The following is a 25652-nucleotide window of genomic DNA, read 5'->3' as shown; positions in this document are numbered from 1 at the left end:
AGTGATAAAAGAACTCTTCCTCCCATTCACTGTGAAAATGATAAGTTTTCTTTCTTTTTTCGGCCATGTTTTTGGGGCAAGGAACCGCATTCAGCCTACCCGTCTTTGCTGCACCCGCTAGCTTATGCTCCACAAACTGACCTTTGAACTATACCTTTTCAACTTCAACATGGGAATAAAAATTTGACAGTATAAAAAATAAATAATTAAATTTAATTAGAAACACATATCAAATTTTAGACGCAGCTCACTGGTGAGTTGTGTTATTTTTAGAACAGGCCTGCGGGTGACTCATGTGGTCCTTGGGGGCGACCTAGTGCGCGCGGGCACCGTGTTGGTGGCCCCTGCTCTAGGGGCTTCTCTTATTGCAAGATGGTAATGTCAGATGCCTCCTTCACGGTCTCTGGAGTGGCCCTCATCTAGTGTGGCATATAAATCTCCTAGAAGTGTGGGCCGTACTCCTTGCACTGAATTCCTTCTCCTCAGTTGAGAGGCCAACATGTGTTAGACAATACAGCGGTGGTCTCATATATCAAGCATGAGGGAGGATTACATTCACACCCCCTGTTCAGGCATTAAAACTAATTCTTCTCTGGCAGAGGGGAAGTTTTGTCAGTGAGTGTACATTCCAGGCAACCATCCTGTCCTGACAGGGGCTGAGACCCGGGGATTGGAGGCTCCATCTACAATTAGGTGAGTCCATATGGCGGAGGTTCGGCCGAGCGGAAGTGGATGTGTTCGCCTCCGAGGAGACAACACGCTGCCTGCTGTGGCTCGCCCTCACTCCTCCTGCACCAAAAAAACAAACAAAAACAAAGGTCAGGGCTGGACGCCATGGTACACATGTGGCCAAGGTCACATCTGTATGCCTTTCCCCCAATTGCTCTGCTCCCACAGGCTCTAGCAAGAGTTTGCCAAGATTGTGCTATGTCTGCTGCTAGTAGCACCAGATTGAATTTGGCTCTCAGACATAATATCTCTGCTGGACTGCACTCCATGGGAGATTCCTGTTCACATGGATCTATTGTCTCAAGCCAGTGGGTTGATTTATCATCCTCGGCTGGAACCATGGAAACTGTGAGTCTGGCCCCTGAGGGGCACCAGCTTATACATTCCAGTTTCTCAAGTGAGATTGTAGAGACCATGTTAAATGCTAGGAACCTCAGTGAAACCCAGTAAACTGCACAATGGCTACGGTCTTGGAGTTCTTACAGGAACGTTTCTCTAGAAGGTTGGCTCCTTCTGCAATTAGGGTCTACGTGGTTGCCATTTTGGCCAGCCACGCCACTATTGATGGAGTCTCTGTGACAGGCCGTACCCTCAGTATGACAGAGTGGGTATACTCGTTCCCACAGTGTGAAGCTCACACAAAGTTGAGTTCCCTTTGAAAGGATCTGGGTTACACATGTAACCCTGTTCTCTGAGAAGGGAACGAGACATTGCATAGCTTTGTCATACTGGTGCATGCCTGTGAATCGCGTCTTCGCTTCAGATAATAGAGGCTGATGACGTGGTTTACAGGCACTGTTTTATAATCACGCAACGCACAAAATGCCACATCACCTAACCGTGGCAGACTGATAAATAGGCGTGATTTTACACAGGTTTCAGATACCGGTCATGAGCGAGGGTACTTCCCACAGCATGGGGAGTGGTGATTTGATTGAACAGGGTTTGCAGTAATCAGGCCTGGTTGTGTCTAGTTCAGCTGAACCCCATCATGAATGCAGTTTAGATTTGGGGAATTAGTAACTACAGGGCCAAATACATTTTCACAAAGGCCCAGTTGGTATTGGATACTTTTTTTGCTTCAGTAAATAACACTATCATTTGCAAGCTGTATTTTGTGTTTACACAGGTTGCCTTTGCTTTATCTTAGATTTTGTATTAATTTCTGAAACAATTTAGTATGAGATATACACAAAAACAGAAGAAATCAGGAATACTTTTTCACAGCACTGCAAGTGTGGTGATTCCATAATTTTTGCCAGGGGTTGTAACTTCTGTTGTTGCTGCAAGTGATTTAGGATTTCCAAGTGAGTGATCACAGAACCACATACACAAAATAAATTGAGTTTAAACTCTTTTATATAAAGTTTTTGGTGTGAAAATGAAATGAAATAAAATAATGGTAAAAAAATGTAACCATGAAGCAATTAAATAGAAGGGCGGGTGAATGCTGGTTTGAGCAATGGGTGAAATGAGCAAATGCAATGTCCAGTAAGTAAAAATATACTTAGCTGTATAGTCAATGTACAGTCATGGGATCCACAAGGCCAAAAAAAAAAAAAAAATGGTAAAAAATCCAACATATAATGATTATTCCACTTGTGAAAATAGCACTTTTTTTTTTTTAGCTACATCCACACCATAAAGTAAAGCATAAATAAAGAGTCCATTGGACTAGGAAATCAAGTTTCTCAATCATGGGACACTAACTCACTTCTTCTTCTTGCAGTTTTTAAGTGATAATTTTCCTATTCCTATTTCCCTTAGTTCTTCTAGCAAATGTGTCATTTCTCCTTTAAAAGCATTATAACAAAATAGAATATGCTAAATAGTTTCTGCTAATCCACATTTACTGTTATTTCATGTTTCCTGATTTTGTATAGGGAGTAATTTAAAGCTGTATGTAATTTAAAGCTTCACCAAGGTGAAGTCTAGTTATTATTGTGTCTTCTCTTCTCTTACCAAAATGCCTTCTTTCACTACCAACCTGGTATTGAATATGATACATATGTCTTCCCTGTTCTTCTTTATCTCTAACTTCTTGCTACTTTCTTTTTATAATCATTTGGATTATTGTATTAACTTCTGTTTTACTTTAAGGGACCTTAATCTCTATATTAGACCATTTCAAAGCTTGCTTTGCCAGGTGATCTACCTCCTCATTTCCTTCCACCCCCACATGTGCTGGAACCCAAAGAAAGCATAACTTAACACCCAAGTTTTTAAACTCTAAATAAACTCAGAAGAATTTCATACAACATATCTTGTCTGGAAGATATTCCAGGTAATATGCATGATAGTGCAGAAAATGAGTCTGAGCAGATCACCACGTTCAAAGGTCGAGGGTCCTCCACCCATTGCATAGCTAATAAGATTGCATCCATCTCTGTTGAGAATATTCCTACTTGATCAGAAGTCCTTTTTGCAGTTTTTATTTGAAAATGTGGAATAAATACAGCTGCTGCAGCTTGAACATTTTCAGTTTAAACAGTCTTTAGAGCCATCATTAAATATTGTAAGCATTGAGCAGTATTTCTGCTCTAGGTACTGATTGACCACTTCTACCTTTGATATTACTCTATTATTACCATTAATTACTAGGGCTGGGCGATAAAAAGTTATCGGTATTTATCGATGGTACAGCTTTATTGGTAATGATAGAAAAAATGTTTGATAAAATGTAAACAGACATGAAGTTTGGTTGCATGAACAACCCTCAAGCCTGTGCTGTCCTTGGATCATAAACAGCCTATCATATGCCTTGATAAAGGATCATGCTACGAGTGACAAGCAAACAGCCAACCTCAAGCTGCGTATCTGTGGGGTTTGGTTGCGTCTTCGCCATGTGACATCAGAACACACGAACACTTGCGAAAATGAGTTCGGTGCCTGCCGAGGAGATTGTGGAAAAAGGACGTCAGCCCGCCAATGTGGCAGTTTTTTTTGGTTTCTTTTCATCTGACCAACATCAGTTGTTAAAGTCTAACCTTTTTTCTTCTGATCTTTGTTTTAAAAAAGATAAAAATTTATCAATAATTATTGATACTGAATTATATGAAACATTATATCATGATAAATTTTTAGCTGTACCACCCAGCCCTATTAATTACTTCTAGTAAATGAAGGTCCACTAAAGGCATGGGGAATAACCAAGGGAGTACAGTGGGGGAAATAAGTATTAGATGCGTCAACATTTTTTTGAGTAAACATATTTCCAATGAGGCTATTCACATGAAATTTTCACCAGACATCAGTATTTACTCAAGAAATCCGAAAGATTATATATATATATATATATATATATATATATATATATATATATATATATATATATATAAAGAAATATATATGTATATATGTGTGTGTGTGTATATATATATATATATATATATATATATATATATATATATATATATATAGATATATATGTGTGTGTGTGTGTGTGTGTGTATTGTTAAAACAATGCTTGCTTATCTCTTCTAATTTGGCATTCTGCCACAAATGATGTGATTTAGTTATCATCAGTGAAAGCTTTTTGAAGTGATTTGTTCATTCATTCATATGCTAATCGCTTCTTGTTTTAATTTTTTAAGTAATCCTGAAATCTTTAGTAAGATTTTTCAGGTGTGTTTGATTAAGTATGGAGCTAAACCCTGTAGGATAGTGGCTTTCTAGGACCGGTGGCCTAACATTTCATCCTGCCCGTAAGATTGTCCTGCCAGGGCTTACTGCGCATGCGCACATCAATATTGCCCCATTTTTGTCATGCTGAACAACACGCCCATAATTTTTTACTACTTGCGCATGGACTTGGAATCTGATAGGGTATTTTGCAATGTAAAATCATCCTACCTGTTTATTTTATATTGGTAGGACAATCTGATAGGGTATTTTGCACTGTAAAATCATCCTACCTGTTTATTTTATAATGGTAGGACAATCTGATAAGGCATTTTGCACTGTAAAATCATCCTACCTATTTATTTTATAATCTGATAGGGTATTTTGCACTATAAAATCATCCTACCATTGCCTAATAAGAATCAGTTACACTGAATTATTTTATGTAGTCACAGATGTGAAGCAGAAACCTGCAAGTAGGATTTTTCGATGTGGTACGATGGATCAATAGATATAGCTATAATTATGTGTTATGGTAGGAAAATCTGACAAGGTAGGACAAATCAACAGAACACTGGAATTGTCCATCTCTGGTTTAGAAGCTAATTTCTCAGTTTCAATGGTCTCTTTCAGTATATTGTCTGGTACTTATGAAAAACAAAATGCAATGAATTTATTTTGGGGGCTCTGATAGACTAGGATTGGAGAGAATGAATTGTAAATGTAATGAAAATGTATATATATATTTGTTGTTTTATATACAGGTTCTTTCAAAAGTCACTTCTGTATTATTGTGATGGGATTTCAGGTGCCAGCTTTGTATGTCAAAAAGCCATTTATTCTCTTGTCTTTTTGAACGGCGTGTATACCTATGTGTATTTATTTCAAGAATTGTAATAGAAATTAGGCATGGTCAAGTATCAAATAAAATGTAAACTTACATTGATAAACAATTACTAAAAACATTAACAATTACCATGGTAAAACAGAGTTCCAAGGTATAAAAATATGGAGTTTGCCATTGTCACCAAACAAACAGTAACCGGTTTTGATACCTAAAAAAATGTTTACAAAGGTAATTTTAGCACCGCCCTTCACAGTAAATTAAAATGTAAAATTGAACTAATGAAATAATCTGCAGCACATGCTTACACAAATGTTTGTTATACATTTGTTATACATAATATGAATAAAATAAATAAATAAATACACTCAAAGTCACCAAAATCTAATGCTTTGGTGCTGTTTTTGCAAAAAAAAAAATTCCTGCGGGGTCAATCCCCTGAACCCCCTTAGAAATTTTTAAGTACTTTTATAAAATTCTTGGGAGCAACACCCCTGCAGCAAAAGATAGCTAGCTTAAATTAGGAGCCTCTGAAACTAGGTTCAGCCAAGAATGCAATACTGTACAATGAAACCATACCCATGTAAAAACATTCTTACCATGAACCTGCACATTGCTTCAGGCTTTTTTTTTCACTGCTAAATTTTAGAATTAATGTTAAGTAGCTCACCTTGCTTGCACGTTCAATTCTGGCATTAACACTGCTCCTGTTAATTAGCTTGCTAGTTATCAATGACACACTGCCAGTGCTTAGAGAAGACTACAAACTTATATTCCTGGTCTAACACAGAAGCACGATGACTGCAAATCTTGTGATGGATCCATCCATCCATTCATTTTCTATACCACTTATCCTACAGGGTCACAGGGAACCTGGAGACTATCCTATGGAGCATCAGGCACAAGGCGGGGTACACCCTGGACAGGGTGCCAATCCGTCGCAGGGCACAATCACATACACATTCACACGCTACAGGCACTTTGGACATGCCAATCAGCCTACCATGCATGTCTTTCGAAAGGGGGAGGAATCCGATGTACCAGGGGAAACCCCCACAGCACGGAAAAAACATGCAAACTCTGCATGCGGCAGGAATTCGAACCCCCAACCCTGGCGGTGTGTGTTGACCGTGCTAACCACTAAGCCACCGTGCGCCTGCTTGTGATAGATCCTGCAATTAAATAAGTTAACATTTGCATTCATGATATGATACACAGCAATATGTTAAACTGAAACCTTACCAGCAGCTCAACACTCCCTGGTCCCGCCATTTAAAATGATTGACCCATGAGCACGTTGCAGTGCAGGGCTAATCTAACTTTTTCCTGGGGGCGCTGCTATCGAAATGATTATGGATAGAACTTCCGGTGGAAGTAGTAGCGCAGAGTTGACTAGCTTACTCTGACGGCAGTAGGTGTTGTTTATGTTGTGATTTGTGTGTGTTAAAAAATAATACTGTTTATTGCTTTACTTGGTAATAGGTTGAAATGTGTTTATGAAGCTCAGGAATAACATGTGCTGTTTGTGGCTGCATTTACAAGCAGCGGAAATTAATTTGTCGATTAAAGAAGAGTGCTACATACACAGTCCTAAAGTTAAGGTGGTGAGCTTTGGCTTCCTCAGCCCTACATTCTTCCTCACACTTGCATTCCACTTCTTTTGCACATCAGTGCATGACATGCCTTTCTTGCCTTGCCTGACTGCATTCTCTAACTTTATAGAAGAAACAACAGCCTTTCTTACTCTTTATAAATTTACTGTCATGTCGGTCCACAGAAGGTGTCCAACTACAATCCCCAACACACAGCGCAGCCTACAGAAATGGCCACTGAGTACTACAACCCCCATACACTTTCACGTTCACACTCACCTGATTACTGATTACACACACCTAGACTCAATCAGATCCCAGCACACTCACAGTATATAAGGACATTCATTTCACTCACTCATTGCAAAATACACGCTCTGCTTGCTTTACTTTACTGGTCAAGAGTAGATTCCTGATAACACCAGGGTCATTCAGTTCATCAACCTGCTGACAGATAAAGCGCTAGATTGTGCAACTGCCATCTGGAACCAAGAAAACCTGCTAGAAAACCCGCTCATAGGAAGCGTTGGGAGGGTGCAAATTAGGGCTGCAACTAACGATTATTTTCATAACCGATTAGTTGGCCGATTATTTTTTCGATTAATCGATTGATCGGATGGGGGAGGGCTTTCAGGTTAGTAAAAAACTAATGTGTTCCATTTGAGACGATATTACTTTTCTAAAATTCATACACTAGACCAGTGGTTCACGACCTTTTGTGAGCTTTGGACCCCTAGAATATTTCAAACAATCCACAAGGACCCCCTCACTCCACAACAATTATAGGCTATATATTAAACAGTTATTTCTATATATGTTACTTTATTTTATTAATATTTAACATTAATAATATTAACATTAAAATTTTATGAAAACATTTTATTTTTTACATTTTATTGTTGGTGTGACATTTAATTTGACTCTCTGAATTATCCTTTGTTTATTTTATCCATCAATGCAAAACTTGAACTTGTCTACCACGCCTAGGTTTTTGAAAATTATCATTTCATTTGTAAATAAATTTTAAATAAATCCATCAATGAACGAACGTCAGCTCAGCTAATGTGATATTTGCTAATAACCAAATTGATTAATTTTAAAACATCTCATTTTAATATGTTTTGATACATTTAACAAAAAATATATACAATATTATTTTAAACATTTTAAAAACTTTCCTACGGACCCCTTGCAATTACACCACTGACCACTAGGGGTCCGCGGACCCCCGTATGAGAAACACTGCACTAGACGGTAGTGCATAGTGCATAGTGAAAGTGTATAGTATGTCATTTGGGACACAACTTTAGTATTTACTCTCTGAAGCGTGTTTTCGGAATAGAAGTAATGTAATGAGTAAATGTATTGCGCACAGACCAACTAATCGATAATGAGATTCATTGACAACAATTTTCATAATCGATTATTATCGATTTTATTGATTAGTTGTTGAAGCTCTAGTGCAAATATGCTCTCTGCTTTTGCACGATAGCAGCAGGCAGTGGCTGGAATGAGACCGCTCTCAAAGTTGTTTACCACCAAGGGTTAAATGAGGATTTGCTCACAGAACTAGCTTGTCATGCTGATCAGTTAACCTTTGACTCCTTGATGGACATGTCAATCCTGTGTGACGTCCTGATAAATAAATAACGAGCTATTGTCAGTCAGGGGTTAGCACTCCTGTTCTGGAAATCCAGACCACAGAGCCCATGCAACTAGGACAGGTAAAGCTCAAGGCTGTGGAACACCAAAGGCATCAAAAGGAGATTGTGGCAATCCTCAGCACCAGAGGGGGTGCTCATGGACCAGGACAAAGTCTCTGCAGTAACCAAGTGGCCTGTGCCAACCAGTTTCAAGGAACTACAGCGATTCCTGGGGTTTGCCAGTTTCTACCCGTGGTTCATATGAGGCTTCAGCAGCACTGCCACCCCACTGACTACCCAGTTGAATAGAGGTACTAATAAGCTGCAATGGAACCCCATGGCCAACCAAACCTTTGAACAACTAAAGAATGCCTTTACCACAGCACCCCTGAGCCCACGAAACGTTTCAAAACAGAGGTTAACACATCTGAAACATGGGTTGGGGTCATACTCTAATAAAGGACAGAAGAGAAATGGCCTCCACCCATTCACCATAGATACTGACCACGAAAACCTGGAGGACATCAAATCTGCCAAACGACTCAACTCACATCAGGCACGCAGGGCACTGCTGTTCTCAAGGTTCAGCTTTCCTACCACCATATACCCAGCACACCTATGCGAGATGACAGAAGAATACATTCTGCCCAAATCATGCTTTGTTTGGACACTCACCTGGGACATAGACCATGAAATCTGAGAGTTCCAGAGAGTGCGGGTCCCCATCCAGTGCCCAGCGGGGAGGACATTTGTGCCTGTATCACTGCGGCTTCTTGTTAAAAAACAAGCCACGTGACTTATCACGTGGCTTCTGTCATATCGGTGCCAGAGAAGGCATCCAACTACAATGCCCAGTACACAGCGTGGCCTACAGAAATGACCACTGAGTACTACAACCCCCAAATACTTTCACATTCACACTTACCTGATTACTGATTACACACACCTAGACTCATTCACATCCCAGCACACTCACAGTATATAAGGACATTCAGTTCACGCTCTGTGTCTTTCTGTACCAGTCATTACCAATCCATTGTTTATTTACTATTCTGGTTTTGACCTTAGTCTGTTTATAGTCCTTTATCTTGCTTGACCTTGTTGACTCTGTTTGTACATCGCCTGACCTGTGCCTGTTTATTTACCATGTTTTTGGATCACATCTTGGTTTTGTTTGCCATGGTTAATAGAAGGATTAAGTACCTGGATTAAGTACCACTTGCATCCAAGCCCGTTTCCTGACTCTTTTGGCTTTAGGTACAAACCCAATTCCAAAAAAGCTGGGACACTGTATAAAATGTAAATAAAAACAGAATGAAATTATTTGCAAATCTCATAAACCCATATGTAATTCACAATAGAACCTGGAAATTATATAAAAACTGAGCAATTGTACCATTTTAAGAAAAAATAAGGTAATTTTGAATTTGATGGCTGTAAAATGTCTTACAAAAGTTGGGATGGGGGCACCAAAAGGCTGGAAAAGTAAATGTCATGAAAAAGAAGCAGCTGGAGGAACATTTTGCAACTAATTAGGTTAATTGGCAACAGATCATTAACATGTTTGGGTATTAAAAGAGTATCTTAGAGTGGCAGAGTCTCTCAGAAGTAAAGATGGGATGGAATCTGGATGGAAGCATATGTTTCTCTAAAATCTGCATATACCTTTCAGCACTGATGGTGCCTTTCCAGATGTGCAAACTACCCATTCCATAAGCTTTTGAACTGAGTGTTGATTAAAAGCCGGATGGTCTCTCTCCTCTTTAGTCCTCTTTAGTTTAGTGGACACGGCGTCCATGGTTTCGAAAGGAATTTCAAATTTCGATTTGTCTGTCCACAATTTGTAGACGCAGTTTTTCACAGATTGGTGATCCTCTGCTCATATTTACTTCTGAGAGACTCTGCATCTCTAAGATACTATTTTTTCTTTTTTAATAACACTTACTTTTCCAGCCTTTTGTTATCCCCGTCCCAACTTTTTTGAGATGTATTGCTGCCATCAAATTCAAAATTGCCTTATTTTTTTCTTTTGATGGTACATTTACTCAGTTTAAACATTTGATATGTTTTCTATGTTCTATTGTGAATAATATTTGGGTTTATGAGATTTGCAAATCATTGCATTCTGTTTTTATTTACATTTTACACAACGTCTTTTTTGGAATTGGGGTGGTACACAAAATTATTTTGATATCACTTTATTACTGTACAGGTAGTGGTAAGCCACCAAGCTCTTCAAATTGTTCATTGCCTTATCGTCACAAACAACTGAATCAACAAAATGGCTAAATATGCTACTGTAAGTTATCCGTGGCCACTTTTTCTAAGTTGTCCTTCCATTCCTGTATTAAGGAAGGCACGGGTATGCTGATTTTGTCCTTTATAAGCTCTGTCAGAGTGTGATTCCAAAAATTTGCTATGAATGAATGACTAGCAACACCACAGTGAAAGGTTTGTTTACGTCTTAATGGAAGTTACTCCCATAATTTGCGCAAAACGTCATGGGTGTAGGGAAAAGGTGGATATCTTGGGGTATATTTTATGTTGCAGTTATTACTGTTAACTAGTAGGTAGTGTAGGTAGAATTTACCCATTATTATATATTTCACTTTCTGACTATTATACTTAAGTAAAATGTAAATGATTTGCATGGTTGTATTTACCATCCTCCAAAATCCTTTTTTTACAGTGTACATAGACAATGAAACGTAATGAATGTAATGGCAGGAAGCAGAAAGGCAAATGAAGGAAGAACAAAGCTGCTGCAGGTGCCATATATCAGCTTTGTCCAGGGTTTGCTTTCACTGAATGTGTGTATGTATTTGTTGGAAATGTAGCAGTATGGAAGGAGAAAAAGCTCCTTAGCCCTGATCATCCCTAAATCAACACAAATGTGTATGTAAGCTAAAAGGTAAACTATTAGTTAAATAGTTCTGTTCGTACAAATACTTTTTTCAGTTACATTTAATACAAATATAGTGTGTGCTATGCACGGAATTTCAGGTCTTTTAACTTGATATAACACTGTTGCACCACTAATTTGAGCAAAATCAGTTCTCTTCACTCACTGCTTATGGCATTCTTGCTGGAGCTCTTTTTCCTTTAAAATCACGTACTCTGTAATGAGTGTGTCATAGGCTGGTGTTGCTGGCTAACACCCTGAGTGGACAGGCATTCCTGTTGTCAGCACTGACAAAGGCCAGCTGGGACAAGAAAAAGAGGGAGTTGGATGGAGGGAGAGCAAGGGAGGGAAGCATGGTGGATTATTATCCCAAGCAGCTTGGCTGTGGGGGAGTGGTAATGGACTCATCCTGTAATCACCACTGGCTGCCTGGTACTGAGTGGAGGGGTGTGTGTGTGTGTGTGTGTGTGATACCGTGATACCTTTGTGCTTATGAGACACAATCAGGAGAGAGCATGAGAGAGATATGCTGTGACAAAGAAGAGAGATAGTTGTTGAATGGCTGCCTTGGGACCTGTCAATTTTCTGTTATTGTCTGTCGCAGCATGTTGAGGAATGTCACTGTTGCTTGGATGTTTTAGCAGGATGAGACGATTGCAAGTGTCAGTGATTTGGTGTGGGCTGCTCCCCCTGACAGGTAAAGTGTGGGTGTATTTGCTTTCCATGGCACTCTTCCATGGCCATTTACATTAGCATAGGGTGGAGTATTTGGCATTCTTGAAACAGCAGATGTTTAGCCCTTAAATAATCTACCATATGTATTATGTTTGATAATGTAGTGTACTTTACATAGTTATTGAGAAAAGTTAAATAGTTTTCCTTCCCTCTTCTTTGTATTGTTCACTGTTCATATTTTCTAGCCTATCCTGTAAGATATCATGTTCAGTAGTGTCAAATGCTGCAATTAACAACCATTGTATTGACACCACTGTATGACTAAATGATTATTCCAAACAGTGTAAATTTTGATAATAGCAATATTCAACAGATAAATTACCACTCTAGTTTGTTCTTTTAGAATTAGACAGTGAAAACCAAATAAATCTATAAGTTGAAATGGCTAAAAACTAAAATCTCAAGCAACATCCAACCAACCTGAAGGACCTGGAGTAAATCTGCCTGGAAGGATGGGTGAAAATGGGTGAAATCAGTGTGCAATGCTGGTGGGAACTTACATTTACATTTATTCATTTAGCAGGTGCTTTTATCCAAAGCGACTTACAAATGAGAAAATACAAGAAAAGCGATATATCAAGCAGAGAACAATACAAGTAGTACTACCATACAAGATCCGTTAATTGAGTTCCAGAAGAAGCAAAGTGCGCAGAGTAGAGATGTAAGTGCCAGATAATTTTATTTATTTATTTATTTATTTATTTTTTATGGGTTGGTTAGGTGTTCACGGAAGAGGTAGGTCTTTAGCTGTTTTTTGAAGATGGTGAGAGATTCTGCGGTCCGGATTGAGGTTGGAAGTTCATTCCACCACTGAGGAACAGTTAGTTTGAATGTTCTTGAAAAGGACCTTGAGCCACGCTGAGTAGGTATTACTAAGCGTCGTTCGTTGATTGATCGCAGATTGTGTGAGGGAATGTAAGCCTTCAGGAGAGAGTTGAGGTAGGAGGGTGCTGTTCCAGACAAGGTCTTGTAGGTGAGCATCAAGGCCTTGAATTTGATGCGGGCGACTACAGGAAACCAGTGGAGGGAGATGAAGAGGGGTGTGACATGGGTTCTCTTGGCCCCAACAGAATTTAAGCTGCTATTGTAGAAAAGGTGGTTCTACCAAGTATTAGTCTGAAGGGGTTGAATACTTATGCAAGCAGCATTTTTCATTTTTTTTAAAGGTCTGTTGACAAATACTGAATTGTGTCTTTTTGATTATGGTAATTATGGAGCATGACATGTGCTTGAACTGAAATACTGGTGGTCCACTTGCATTCAAAACTATTATGAAGTACCAGAATTATATACTCAGCAATAAAAGAAATGTCCCTTTTTCAGGAGACTGTATTTTAAAGATAATTTTGTAAAATCGAAATAAGCTTTACAAATCTTTATTGGAAAGGGTTTAAACAATGTTTTTTATGCTTGTTCAATGAACCATAAACAATTATTGCACAGGCACCTGTGCAACAGTCCTTAAGACACTCACACTTTACAGGCGGTAGGCAATTAAGGTCACAGTTACAATAACCTAGGGCACTAAAGAGACCTTTCTACTGACTCTGAAAAACACCAGAAGAAAGATGCCTAGGGTGCCTGCTCACCTGCGTGAACATGCCATAGGCCTGCTGCAGGGAGGCATGAGGACTTCAGATGTGGCCAGAGTAATAAACTGCAATGTCTGTAATGTAAGACGCCCAAGACAGTGCTACAGGGAGACAGGAAGGCCAGCTGGCAAACCTGGTGCAGTCCATGAGGATGAGATGCACTGTAGTACTTACAGCAGCTGTTGTCAACACAAGATACTGACTGTTACTTTTGATATTGAACCCCCCCCCCCCCTTTATTCAGGGACTCATTATTCCATTTCTGTCATTTCAAATGTCTATGAAACTTGTTCAGTGTATGTCTCACTTGTTGAATATTTTTATGTTAATACAAATATTTACACATGTTAAGAAATTTGCTTTAAATAGAAGCAATTGAATGTGAGAGGACGTTGCTTTTTTGCTGAGTATATTTATGACATGAATATAAATGGCAATCAAATTTGCATTAATTGCACTGTTATGAAACACTGTTTTCCAGTTTAGAACGTCACATAAAACCTCTGTCCCCTCAAAAGATTTGCCATAAGCTGAAAATTTCCATCAATTCTTTGTAAAATATTTGTGCAGTGCTTATAAATGTTTTATAAAGGTCCTATGTCAGTCCGCTACAAATAAAGTCTTATTGAAGAAATATCTTGCTGAAGAAATGTAAAGTTGTATAAATGTTATTTATACTAAGATCTGAACAATTTTGAGAATCATAAATGGTCCAGTCATTTGTTAATGTAAATACTGTTAAATATGAACCCAATATTGTTGTTGTTATTAGAAAAATAAGTTACTCTGAATAAAAGAAGTGCCCTATGGCATTTAGTGACATGTTCTCATATTATCTCTATGCTAGTTGGAAGCTATATGCTATTTTTTCAACATCTTTACTCCCATTATTGCAAAAGTTGTTTGTTGGCATGCAAGTTAACTGTGGGAGTTTTTCTCATATGTGATGATGCTACACTGTCCAGTGCAGACCTTAGAGATGTTACAGCTAATATTTTTCACAGAGAGGTCAGTTTGTAAGTTAATTGCAGTATATCTTGAAGAAAAGGCCTTGCTGAATGTGTCAGTGTAAGAAAGGCATTGCAGATGTTTCTTATGCCATCTTGTTTCTTATGCTAGCTTGTCTCTTTGTTCTATCAAAACTGATTCATCAGCTGACAAAATAACTGGCTCTGCCCAAACATATGAAAGAGAACATATAAAATATTTGTGTATATTGCATTAAATCTACAACTTTAAAAAAGTAATACATAATAGTTTAAATATTTTTGGAAATATATTAATGACTGTGAAGTAAAAACAATGGTCAAATGAAACTGGACTAGCTTATTGTTTATTATTGCTTTAAATTATGACTCTTGTCGTCGTCTTCTTTTTCTAGGTTTCATATGTGAAGTGAACATTGATGAGTGTGAAAGTGCACCTTGTCAGAATGGTGCCTTGTGCGAGGATGTCATTAATGACTATGCCTGTCACTGCCATATATCTGTACCTGATCAGCTGCCTTGGGGTGGCCGTAACTGTGACATTGCTTTAACTGGCTGTGTGGATGAGCCCTGCAACAATGGAGGCATGTGTGAACCTTTCCTACATGGAGACAAACACCTTTTTAGGTGCAGGTGTCCTTCTGGCTTCTCCGGTGACAATTGTAGCATTCCCACCACTTTCTCATTCTCTAAAGCAGCCTATGTGGTGGTGGAGATTCCTTATAACAAGACTTATAACAATGAGGCAACCAGTGTTTTGCTGCGGTTCAGGACAACTTTACCAGATGCAGTGCTGTTCTTCAGGGGAAATGCACAGCATTTCTTCACACTGGAGATGAATGGTGGAAATCTCCTTGCTACAGCAGAATCAGGGGACTTAAAGCTGGTGGTGGAACTTCATGGGACTTTTCACAATGGGTTGTGGCATGCAGTGTCTGTTTCTGTAGATGACATGCTGGTTGTGAGTTTATTAGATAAGAATTACACATATATTCAGCAGACAGATCAGGGTCAACATCTTTTTTTCCCTCCACATTGTCTGGAAAAAGTCTACATTGGTGGGGTCCCGCAAGATTATCTGAAGAAAACAAAGACGTGGACAGGATTTGTTGGTTGCATGGAGGACTTTGTCATCAGTTCTCAGCTTATTCTGCCCCATAACTTCTCCCAAGAGAATGTCACTTACATCCAACTGGGCTGTGAAAAGCCTGAATGGTGCCATCTAGATTCTTGCTCTCATCAAGGAAAGTGTGTAGATCTTTGGACTGAATACAAGTGTGACTGCCACAGGCCATTTTATGGAAACATCTGTTCCTATGGTAAGATCTTGTCTGAGGTAAATGCCATGCTGTCCAAAATAATGAATTGCATAATATTGAAAATATATAACCATTAAACATTTTATAATGCATGCTCATTATATATACTTTTCCAATATATATATAAATTTTTATATATAAATATATATATATATACATATAAAATATATAATGCCTTCCTCTTCAGAGTACCCTTCATGGACATTCAACCATGAGCATAATAGAAGCTTTGCTGCATTTCCCATAACTCAGAGCCATTCTGGTAACATTAGTGTATCATTTTTATTGCGAACATTGAAAACCAGTGGCCTTATTCTCCAATTGAAACGGGGGAATCAGGCATATCTCTCAGTGTTCCTGAGGAGAGGCACAATAAATGTTGCTGTGTACTCTTCTATAAGAGAGAGTTCCACATTCATCACAGATGGGGAGAAGATGCTGATTACCATCAATGTCGATGGAGGATTTTTATACTTCAATCATACAGAAATACTTTTTAGACCTGGGACGTTTCCTGAGCTTGAAGTGCAGGCAGGAGATGTGGTATATCTTGGTGGACTTCCTGAAGAAGGTGATGCTACACCTTGGGGTGGTCATTTCAAAGGTTGCCTACAAGATGTACGTCTGGATGACACTCAGCTCTACATGAGCTTAAACAAAATAATCAAATTACATGAACAACCAAGCTACTTAGCAGATATTTCACATAACTTGCTGGAGCACTGTGTCAGTGATGAAGCATGTAAGGTAAGATATTATCTTTTGTTGAGGACAGGTCTAAAAATAAGTATCACTTAAAGGAACTGGATAAAATATGATCCTACAGTATGTTAAGATTGTCAGATCTCAGAAGAATGAAACCTTTCTCAGATTAGTATATATTAGTAATCTGAATCAACACAAATAATTGTCAGGTTGAATTAGGTGTGTTGAATCAGAGCTGGAAAAACCCTTTTGTCTTTAATACTTACTTTATAGATTATCTCAGTCTTTCTGAAAGTATATTGTTTACTTTCTGTAGGGGAAACCATGCTTGAATGGAGGAGAATGCATGATCAAGTGGAATGACTTCATCTGTTCCTGTCCACTAAACTACACTGGAAAGACCTGTGACATCCGAGTGTGGTGTGCTAGCAATCCATGTGTCATGGGTAGCCAGTGTGTGGACCTGCCTGATGGATATGAGTGTGAGTACTTGACCTGATGAGCTTCTATAATGGGCTTGATAAAATTTTTTGAGACATTGGACTCTCTCATTGTTTATTTGGCAAGTCTTAAGTGTGAGTACAATGCTTAGATATGTTTTTAAGGTTCAAAATAGTTATTTTTTAATAAGAAGTTATATAAAAAGAAATGGATATTTAAAGTACAGACTTATTATGGAATCAAGCCTGTACAAATTTTCACAGACAAAAATTGTACTATACAGTGCTGTGCATAAGTATATTTCTTCTGTTTTTGTGAAATCTCATATAAATAGTTTTAGATCTTCAAATGAAATACAACATAAAACAAAGACAACCTGAGTAAACACACAATACAGTTTTTATTATTATTATTTTTATTGAAGCAAAAAAAGTTTATGCAACACCTATCACCCATGTGAAAAACTAAATTAAAGTTAAAATCTGGTTGTGCTACCTTTAGCAGCATTAACTGCAACTGACAGCTTCAGATAACTGGAGATCAGTCTTTCTATGCACTGTGGTTTAATTGTGACCCACACTTCTTTGCAGAAATGCTTTAGTTCAGCCACATTGGTGGGTTTTTGAGCATAAACTGTCTGTTTAAGGTCTTGCAGAGCATCTCAAGTCAGGACTTGAGTTTCAACTTATGGACTGAAGACCGGACATTCTCCTTTACGATTTTATGGTAGAGATCAGATTTCATATTTCCCACAATTATTGCAAGTTGCCCAAGCCCTGAAGCAGCAAAGCATCCCCACACCATCAAACTTCCACCACCATGCTTGACCGTAGGTATGATGTTCTTTTGTTGAATTTGGTTTATGCCAGATGTAGCATAAACCAAACACCAAACTGTCTGTTTTCCAAACAGTTCCACTTTCGACTCATCAATCCACAGAATATTTTCCAAAAAGGTTTGAGGATCATCAATGTGTGTGTTTTTTTTGTGTGGCAAAATTCAGATAAGCCTCAATGTTCTTCTCAATTACCAGTGGTTTTCGCCTCATCACTCTTCCATGGATGGCATTTTCCCCAGGGTCTTTCTAATAGTGGAGTCATGAACAGTGACCTTTATTGATGCAAGAGAGTTCCTTTGATGTTGTCCTTGGCTCTTTTGTTACGTCCGGGATGATTCATTGCTGTGCTTTTGGAGGAATTTTGGAAGGTTGGCCACTTTTGGGAAAGTTCACTACTGTACCAAGTTTGTTCCATTTGGAGATAATGGCTCCCACTGTGGTTCATTTGAGTCCCAGAGCCTTTGAAATAGCTTTGTAACCCTTCTCAGAATTATATATTTCAATCACCTTCTTCCTCATAATTATTGGAATTTCTTTCAATTTTGGCATAGTGTGTTACTGGGTTAGCAACTTCATGCTGTTCAAAAAGTTGTATTTAAGTGTTGATTTGATTGAACAGGGCTGGCAGTAATGAGACCTGGTTGTGTCTAGTCCAGCTGAACCCCATTATGAATGCAGTTTCGTAGATTTTGGGAATTAGTAACTATGGGGGCAAATACATTTTCACACAGGCCCAGTTGGTATTGGATAACTTTGTTGCTTCAATAAATAACATTATCATTTAAAAACTGTATTTTTTTACTCAGGTTTAATTTGTTTTATGTTTTAATGTCTGAAACAATTTAGTATGACACATACACAAAAACAGAAGAAATTACAAATACTTTTTTACAGCACTGTACATTGAGGTACGTATTTACAGTGAGGGAAAGAAATATTTGATCCCCTGCTGATTTTGTACTTTTGCCCACTGACAAAGAAATGATCAGTCTATAATTTTAATGGTAGATTTATTTGAACAGTGAGAGACAGAATAACAACAAGAAAATCCAGAAAAACGCATGTCAAAAATGTTATAAATTGATTTGCATTTTAATGAGGGAAATAAGTATTTGACCCCCTCTCAATCAGAAAGATTTCTGGCTCCCAGGTGTCTTTTATACAGGTAACGAGCTGAGATTAGGAGCACACTCTTAAAGGGAGTGCTCCTAATCTCAGCTTGTTACCTGTATAAAAGACACCTGTCCACAGAAGCAATCAATCAATCAGATTCCAAACTCTCCACCATGGCCAAGACCAAAGAGCTCTCCAAGGATGTCAGGGACAAGATTGTAGACCTACACAAGTCTGGAATGGGCTGCAAGACCATTGCCAAGCAGCTTGGTGAGAAGGTGACAACAGTTGGTGCGATTATTCGCAAATGGAAGAAACACAAAAGAACTGTCAATCTCCCTTGGCCTGGGGCTCCATGCAAGATCTCACCTCGTGGAGTTGCAATGATCATGAGAACAGTGAGGAATCAGCCCAGAACTACACTGGAGGATCTTGTCAATGATCTCAAGGCAGCTGGGACCATAGTCACCAAGAAAACAATTGGTAACACACTACGCCGTGAAGGACTGAAATCCTGCAGCGCCCGCAAGGTCCCCCTGCTCAAGAAAGCACATATATATGCCCGTCTGAAGTTTGCCAATGAACATCTGAATGATTCAGAGGACAACTGGGTGAAAGTGTTGTGGTCAGATGAGACCAAAATGGAGCTCTTTGGCATCAACTCAACTCGCCGTGTTTGGAGGAGGAGGAATGCTGCCCATGACCCCAAGAACACCAATCCCACCGTCAAACATGGAGGTGGAAACATTATGCTTTTGGGGTGTTTTTCTGCTAAGGGGACAGGACAACTTCACCGCATCAAAGGGACGATGGACGGGGCCATGTAGTGTCAAATCTTGGGTGAGAACCTCCTTCCCTCAGCCAGGGCATTGAAAATGCGTCGTGGATGGGTATTCCAGCATGACAATGACCCAAAACACACGGCCAAGGCAACAAAGGAGTGGCTCAAGAAGAAGCACATTAAGGTCCTGGAGTGGCCTAGCCAGTCTCCAGACCTTAATCCCATAGAAAATCTGTGGAGGGAGCTGAAGGTTTGAGTTGCCAAACGTCAGCCTCGAAACCTTAATGACTTGGAGAAGATCTGCAAAGAGGAGTGGGACAAAATCCCTCCTGAGATGTGTGCAAACCTGGTGACCAACTACAAGAAACGTCTGACCTCTGTGATTGCCAACAAGGGTTTTGCCACCAAGTACTAAGTCATGTTTTGCAGAGGGGTCAAATACTTTTTTCCCTCATTAAAATGCAAATCAATTTATAACATTTTTGACATGCGTTTTTCTGGATTTTTTGTTGTTAATCTGTCTCTCACTGTTCAAATAAATCTACCATTAAAATTATAGACTGATCATTTCTTTGTCAGTGGGCAAACGTACAAAATCAGCAGGGGATCAAATACTTTTTTCCCTCACTGTACCACCCCACCAATAGTATAATTGTCTCTATTTGATTAATCAAACCACATATACACTCAGATGGCATAGTGGTACAGCCTGTAGTATTGCCTCTCACAGCCCCAGTATCCCTGGTTTAATCCTGAGCTCAAATTACTGTCTGTGTGGAGTATCCTTAGTATCCTTGTGTATTCTCCCAGCAATTACTGAGGATGAACGAAAGAATGAGTATACACATGCACAAGATGATATTTTGAAAAAACAGGCATAGAAATGTAATGTCTACTAGTGTTTTGTTTCAACCATGCTGGAATGTCATTTTTTTTTTTCTTCAGATTTTATAAATTCTTTCCAATTTTGTATTCCATCCCTAGGCTTGGCCAATGCCACATTTGAAAACAATGCTTTGAAGTACAGTGCCAGTGGCTCTTTATCTGCTCCTGTGAAATTGGTTTCTGTGAAATTTCGGACTCGTACAGAGAATGGCACACTCCTTCGTACCTCCAATGGCCTCGAGTTTTTCTACATGGGCCTTCTGAATTCCTTCATATTGGTCAAGATCCGTAATAACAAAAGCCAGGAGGTGCTGGCTTTCAACAGTGAGGTGGAGGTTTCAGATGGAGAATGGCACCATGTGGAGCTCAGGAAGACATGTTCACTCTATGCTTTTTCTCACTGGAACCTCACTGTGGATGGGCAAGTGGCTGGTTCAAACCAAACATTTGCTGCCAACTTGGATTTCTTTAACCATTCTACTGTGCGGTTGGCAGAGAATTTCACTGGCTGTCTTGGTGAAGTCAGGATAGGGGGAGTGTATCTGCCACTGGTGGGGGGCATTCATGAAGAAGCACCTCAGTTTTCACAATTTTTCCATTATGGCAGCAGAAAGAAGCCACAAATTGGGTGCAGTGGTGCACCCTTGTGTCTCCTGCATCCTTGTTTGAATAATGGCTCATGCCAAGACCTCTTTAATCACTATAGATGTGACTGTGCCCCAGGCTGGCAGGCTGAAAACTGCCAGGACGATGTCAATGAGTGCATCTCTGGGCCTTGCATCCATGGGACCTGCAGGAATCTTCCTGGGGAATACCTGTGCCAGTGTGCCCAGGGCTACAGGGGGAGGCACTGTGATGAGGATGTGGATGAGTGCCAAGAGCTGCGTTGTGAGAATGCAGGGTCTTGTGTGAACACTGTGGGGGGATACACTTGCATCTGTCCACCAGCATACAGTGGTCCACTCTGCCAGTGAGTAAGAGATATCTCACAGCTGATTTCATGCTCATTGTTCAGTGGACTTGGATAAGACCTGTTGACTAATTTAGGAATAAGCATCTATGTAATCCATAGAATGTAGAATGTGTAAACCATATTAATATTTTAATTGAACCTTGCATCATATGACTGACATGACCATGTCATAAATTAGTATGGCAAATGCCTTACAAACTGCTACTAAATATGAATGTATTTATCTTGATAGTTGACATGTTTGTTGCCATAACAACTCACATGCTAATTTTATTTTTGCTACGTTTACTGTAGTTAGCATGTTTTATGACCAATTTTATGACACATAATTTATGGAAATTTGTCATAGCAAAGTTTTATTAACCACTGTATAAGGTTATGTAATATTACATTAAATTAAACATATGCTAACTAGAGCACACATCAAATTAACTTGTGATGTAAAAAAAAATCATGATGTCAAACATTATAGTAGCTATCGAAACTATTACCAGTAATGGTAGCATGACACAGTTATATCTTATGACACAGTAAAGTGTAACATAATCTAAAAATGTACTCTTCTTCCCTTTTTTTGTGTCCAATAGGTGGAGCTTCCCTCCACTGCAGTGTGGAGTAGATGTGCAGTGTACTAATGGAGGAGTCTGTATGGATGGACCCTGGGGGTTTAACTGTACCTGCAGACTTGGATACACCGGGGAGAGGTGAGAGTTTAACTTTGTTAACATAAATCATGGCATCTGTCACCTCAGTCCAACTATTTATCCCAAACCAGTCTTAGTGAGATCTATCTCTCTTCCTAGATGTGAGATAGACATAGATGAGTGTGAGTCCAACCCCTGTCTCAATGGGGCCACCTGCATGGATAAGCAGAATCATTACCTTTGTGAGTGCTTGCCAGGTTTCAGTGGAGATAACTGCGAGGCTCCTGTGAGTTTACTTATTATCAATCTATAACATACTCTAGTCTATACTATATGTAACATAATGCTTCAGGTTCATTGTAACTGTAGTCATTTTAGTCTTCTTTATACATGAGATAGAAAAGAATAAAATTTTCTTGTACAGTTAAAAAAAAATGCACTGCATGTACAAAAAAAAAAACAACAACATTCGATGAGTCACTTTACCCTGCCTCACACTATCCACACATCTTTCTACATTTCCTGTACTCTTCTCTATCCTGAAGAGGCTGCAGCAGACGGAGAGTATCCCCTGGCTTATAGTGGCAATCCCACTGATGTGTTTTGCTGCTTTGCTGGCCATGGTAGGTTTGGGTTGCATGATGCTCACTGCACGAAGGAAACGGCAGTCTGAAGGCACCTATAGCCCCAGCCAACAAGAGGTGGCAGGAGCTCGTCTCGAGATGAGCAGCGTGCTTAAAGTGCCTCCTGAGGAAAGGCTGATTTAACCTTTAGCCTAAACATTATGACCTAAGTCAAAAAAGTACTGAAAGGATTAACCCAATATGTGGCTCCCTTGATGCCAAGCAGTATTTGGAATCACTGTGATCACCACTAGGACTTGTGAAAAAAACCACCTTGTGGGGTGGTATATACCTACCTCAATATACAGTGCTGTGAAAAAGTATTTGATTTCTCCTGTTTTTGTGTATATCTCATACTAAATTCTTTCAGAAATTAAAACAAAATATAAAGTAAAACAAAGGCAACCCAAGTAAACACAAAATACAGTTTTTAAATGATAATGTTATTTATTGAAGCAAGAAAGTTATTCAAAAATCTGTGCCTGTGTGAAAATGTATTTGCCCCCAGTTACTAATTCCCCAATTCTATGAAACGGCATTCATAATGGGGTTCAGCTGGACTAGATGCAACCAGAGCTGATTACTGCCAGCCCTGTTCAATCAAATCAACACTTAAATAGAACCTTTTCAACAGCATGAAGTTGGTTAAAAGGTCTTACCCAGTAACACACCATGCCAAAGTTGAAAGTAATTCCAGAAATTGTGAGAAAGAAGGTGATTGGAATACATCAGTCTAGGAAGGGTTACAAAGCTATTTTAAAGGCTCTGGGACTTAAAAGAATCACAGTGAGAGCCATTATCTCCAAATTGAACAAACTCGGCACAGTAGTGAACCTTCCCAGAAGTGGCTAACCTTCCAAAATTCCTCCAAGAGCACAGCACCGACTCATCCAGGAAGTCACAAAAGAGCCAAGGACAACATCAAAGGAACTACAGACCTTTCTTGCATCAGTAAAGGTCATTGTTCATGACTCCACTTTCAGAAAGACACTGGGAAAAAATTCCATCCGTGGAATAGTGGCAAGGTGAAAACCATTGCTAACCGAGAAGAACATTAGGGCTTGTCTGAATTTTGCCAAAACACACCTTGATGATCCTCCTTTGGGAGAATGTTCTGTGGATTAAGGAGTCAAAAGTGGAACTGCTTGGAAGACGGGGGTCCTGTTACATCTAGTGTAAACCAAACACCGAATTCCACAAAAAGAACATCATACCTACGCAAGCATTGTAGTGACAGTGTGATGGTGTGGGTATGCTTGCTGCTTCACGGCCTGGGCAATTTGCAATAATTGAGGAAAATATGAATTCTGCTCTCTACCAGAAAATCCTAAAGGAGAATGTTCGGTCTTCAGTCCGTGAGTTGAAACTCAAACACAACAGGCTTATGCATCAAGACAATGATCCAAAGCATCCTGATCATCCATCAAATCCTGACTTGAACCAATTGAGATGCTGTGGCAGAATCTTAAATGGGCAGTTTCTGCTCACAAACCCTCCAATATGGCTGAACTAAAGCAGTTCTGTAAAGAAGAGTAGGCCAGAATTCCACCACAGTGCTGTGAAAGACCAGTTATCGGAAGTGTTTGTTTGCAGTTAATGCTGGTAAAGGTGGCACAACCAGATTTTAAGTTTAAGGGGGCAATTAGTTTTTCACATGGGTGATAAGTATTTGATAACTTTTTTTGCTTCAATAAAAAAAAACCTGTATTGTCTGTTTAATCAAGTTGTCTTTGTTTTATGTTGTATTTTGTTTGAAGATCTAAAACTATTTAGAATGAGATATACACAAAAACAGAAGAAATCAGGATGGGGCAAATACTTTTTCACAGCACTCTATGAGGTAAAGTAGCACAATATACATTATGTGTTTACATTTTTTTTGTGTTTTTTCATTTAACTCAAAATCTCAATGCAGAATGTATTTTTGTATTATTCATTTGGTGAAAACCAGCCACAGTATTCTACTGCCCCACTATTTCTTTGTTTTAATCCACTCTGTAATATCTGTGCATAGTGGTTTATGCTGTACTCATATCCTACCTGCCTGAACAGCACATACTAGCTAACTTTACACTACAAAATTATTTTTTATTATTTCATTTTTTAAAATTTATTATTTAGTAGTATAGTTTCTTTTCTTTTCTCACCACCTTAGACACTGTAAATATTAAGGTTTTTTTTTCAACACTGGACTTTTTTCAGTTTATAATGTCACATTCACTGGAAATGATTATTGTACCTGTATATGTTTAATGTTTTATTATCTTTCTTGTTTAGTATATATTGGACATGACAATGAATATGTAGAATATATCCATTAATCTATTATTGTTGCAGATTTTTTAATATGTATGAATTATTGGATAATCGGCAAGTTCATTTTCCTGTGAATTTACAAACTGAAATTATTTAATAAAATTGTTCATAGGAGTAACCAAATTCAGAAAGATCTATTATTTCATGTCTCTGAATAATCCTATAATCAACATTCTTTGGTTTCAGCTTAAACAATGTTTAAATTGAAGCTCTTACTGTAATTTATACGTTAATATCTTTTCCTCTGCACACTAATCATTTAGGTAAGAATGTAAATTTTCAGCCACCAGAGCAAGCATACTCTCCAGACAACTAGCTGCAGGAACATTCTTTTAACCTTGACATGACAAAAGGAACATCAGAAAAAGTG

At 38.8% G+C, this 25652-nt stretch overlaps 1 protein-coding gene across 1 annotated transcript in view; it reads left to right on the top strand.

Moving 5' to 3' along the window:
• The window catches only part of crb2b (crumbs cell polarity complex component 2b), a 60182-nt gene extending 34785 nt beyond the window's left edge, over window positions 1–25397 (top strand). Inside the window, exons 7-13 of the mRNA XM_053624850.1 lie at window positions 15040–15963; window positions 16151–16710; window positions 16985–17150; window positions 20826–21696; window positions 22287–22403; window positions 22503–22629; window positions 22889–25397. Coding sequence (XP_053480825.1) covers window positions 15040–15963; window positions 16151–16710; window positions 16985–17150; window positions 20826–21696; window positions 22287–22403; window positions 22503–22629; window positions 22889–23110 — 2987 coding nt within the window. The 3' untranslated portion in view covers window positions 23111–25397. The remainder of the gene's footprint in view (window positions 1–15039; window positions 15964–16150; window positions 16711–16984; window positions 17151–20825; window positions 21697–22286; window positions 22404–22502; window positions 22630–22888) is intronic.
• The last annotated feature ends 255 nt before the right edge of the window (window positions 25398–25652 follow it).

The sequence above is a fragment of the Ictalurus furcatus genome, chromosome 5 (assembly GCF_023375685.1).
Source record: "Ictalurus furcatus strain D&B chromosome 5, Billie_1.0, whole genome shotgun sequence".
In the NCBI taxonomy this organism is placed as follows: domain Eukaryota; kingdom Metazoa; phylum Chordata; class Actinopteri; order Siluriformes; family Ictaluridae; genus Ictalurus; species Ictalurus furcatus.
Note: the sequence above shows the minus strand (reverse complement) of the source record. Positions and strands in the feature narration are given on the sequence as shown.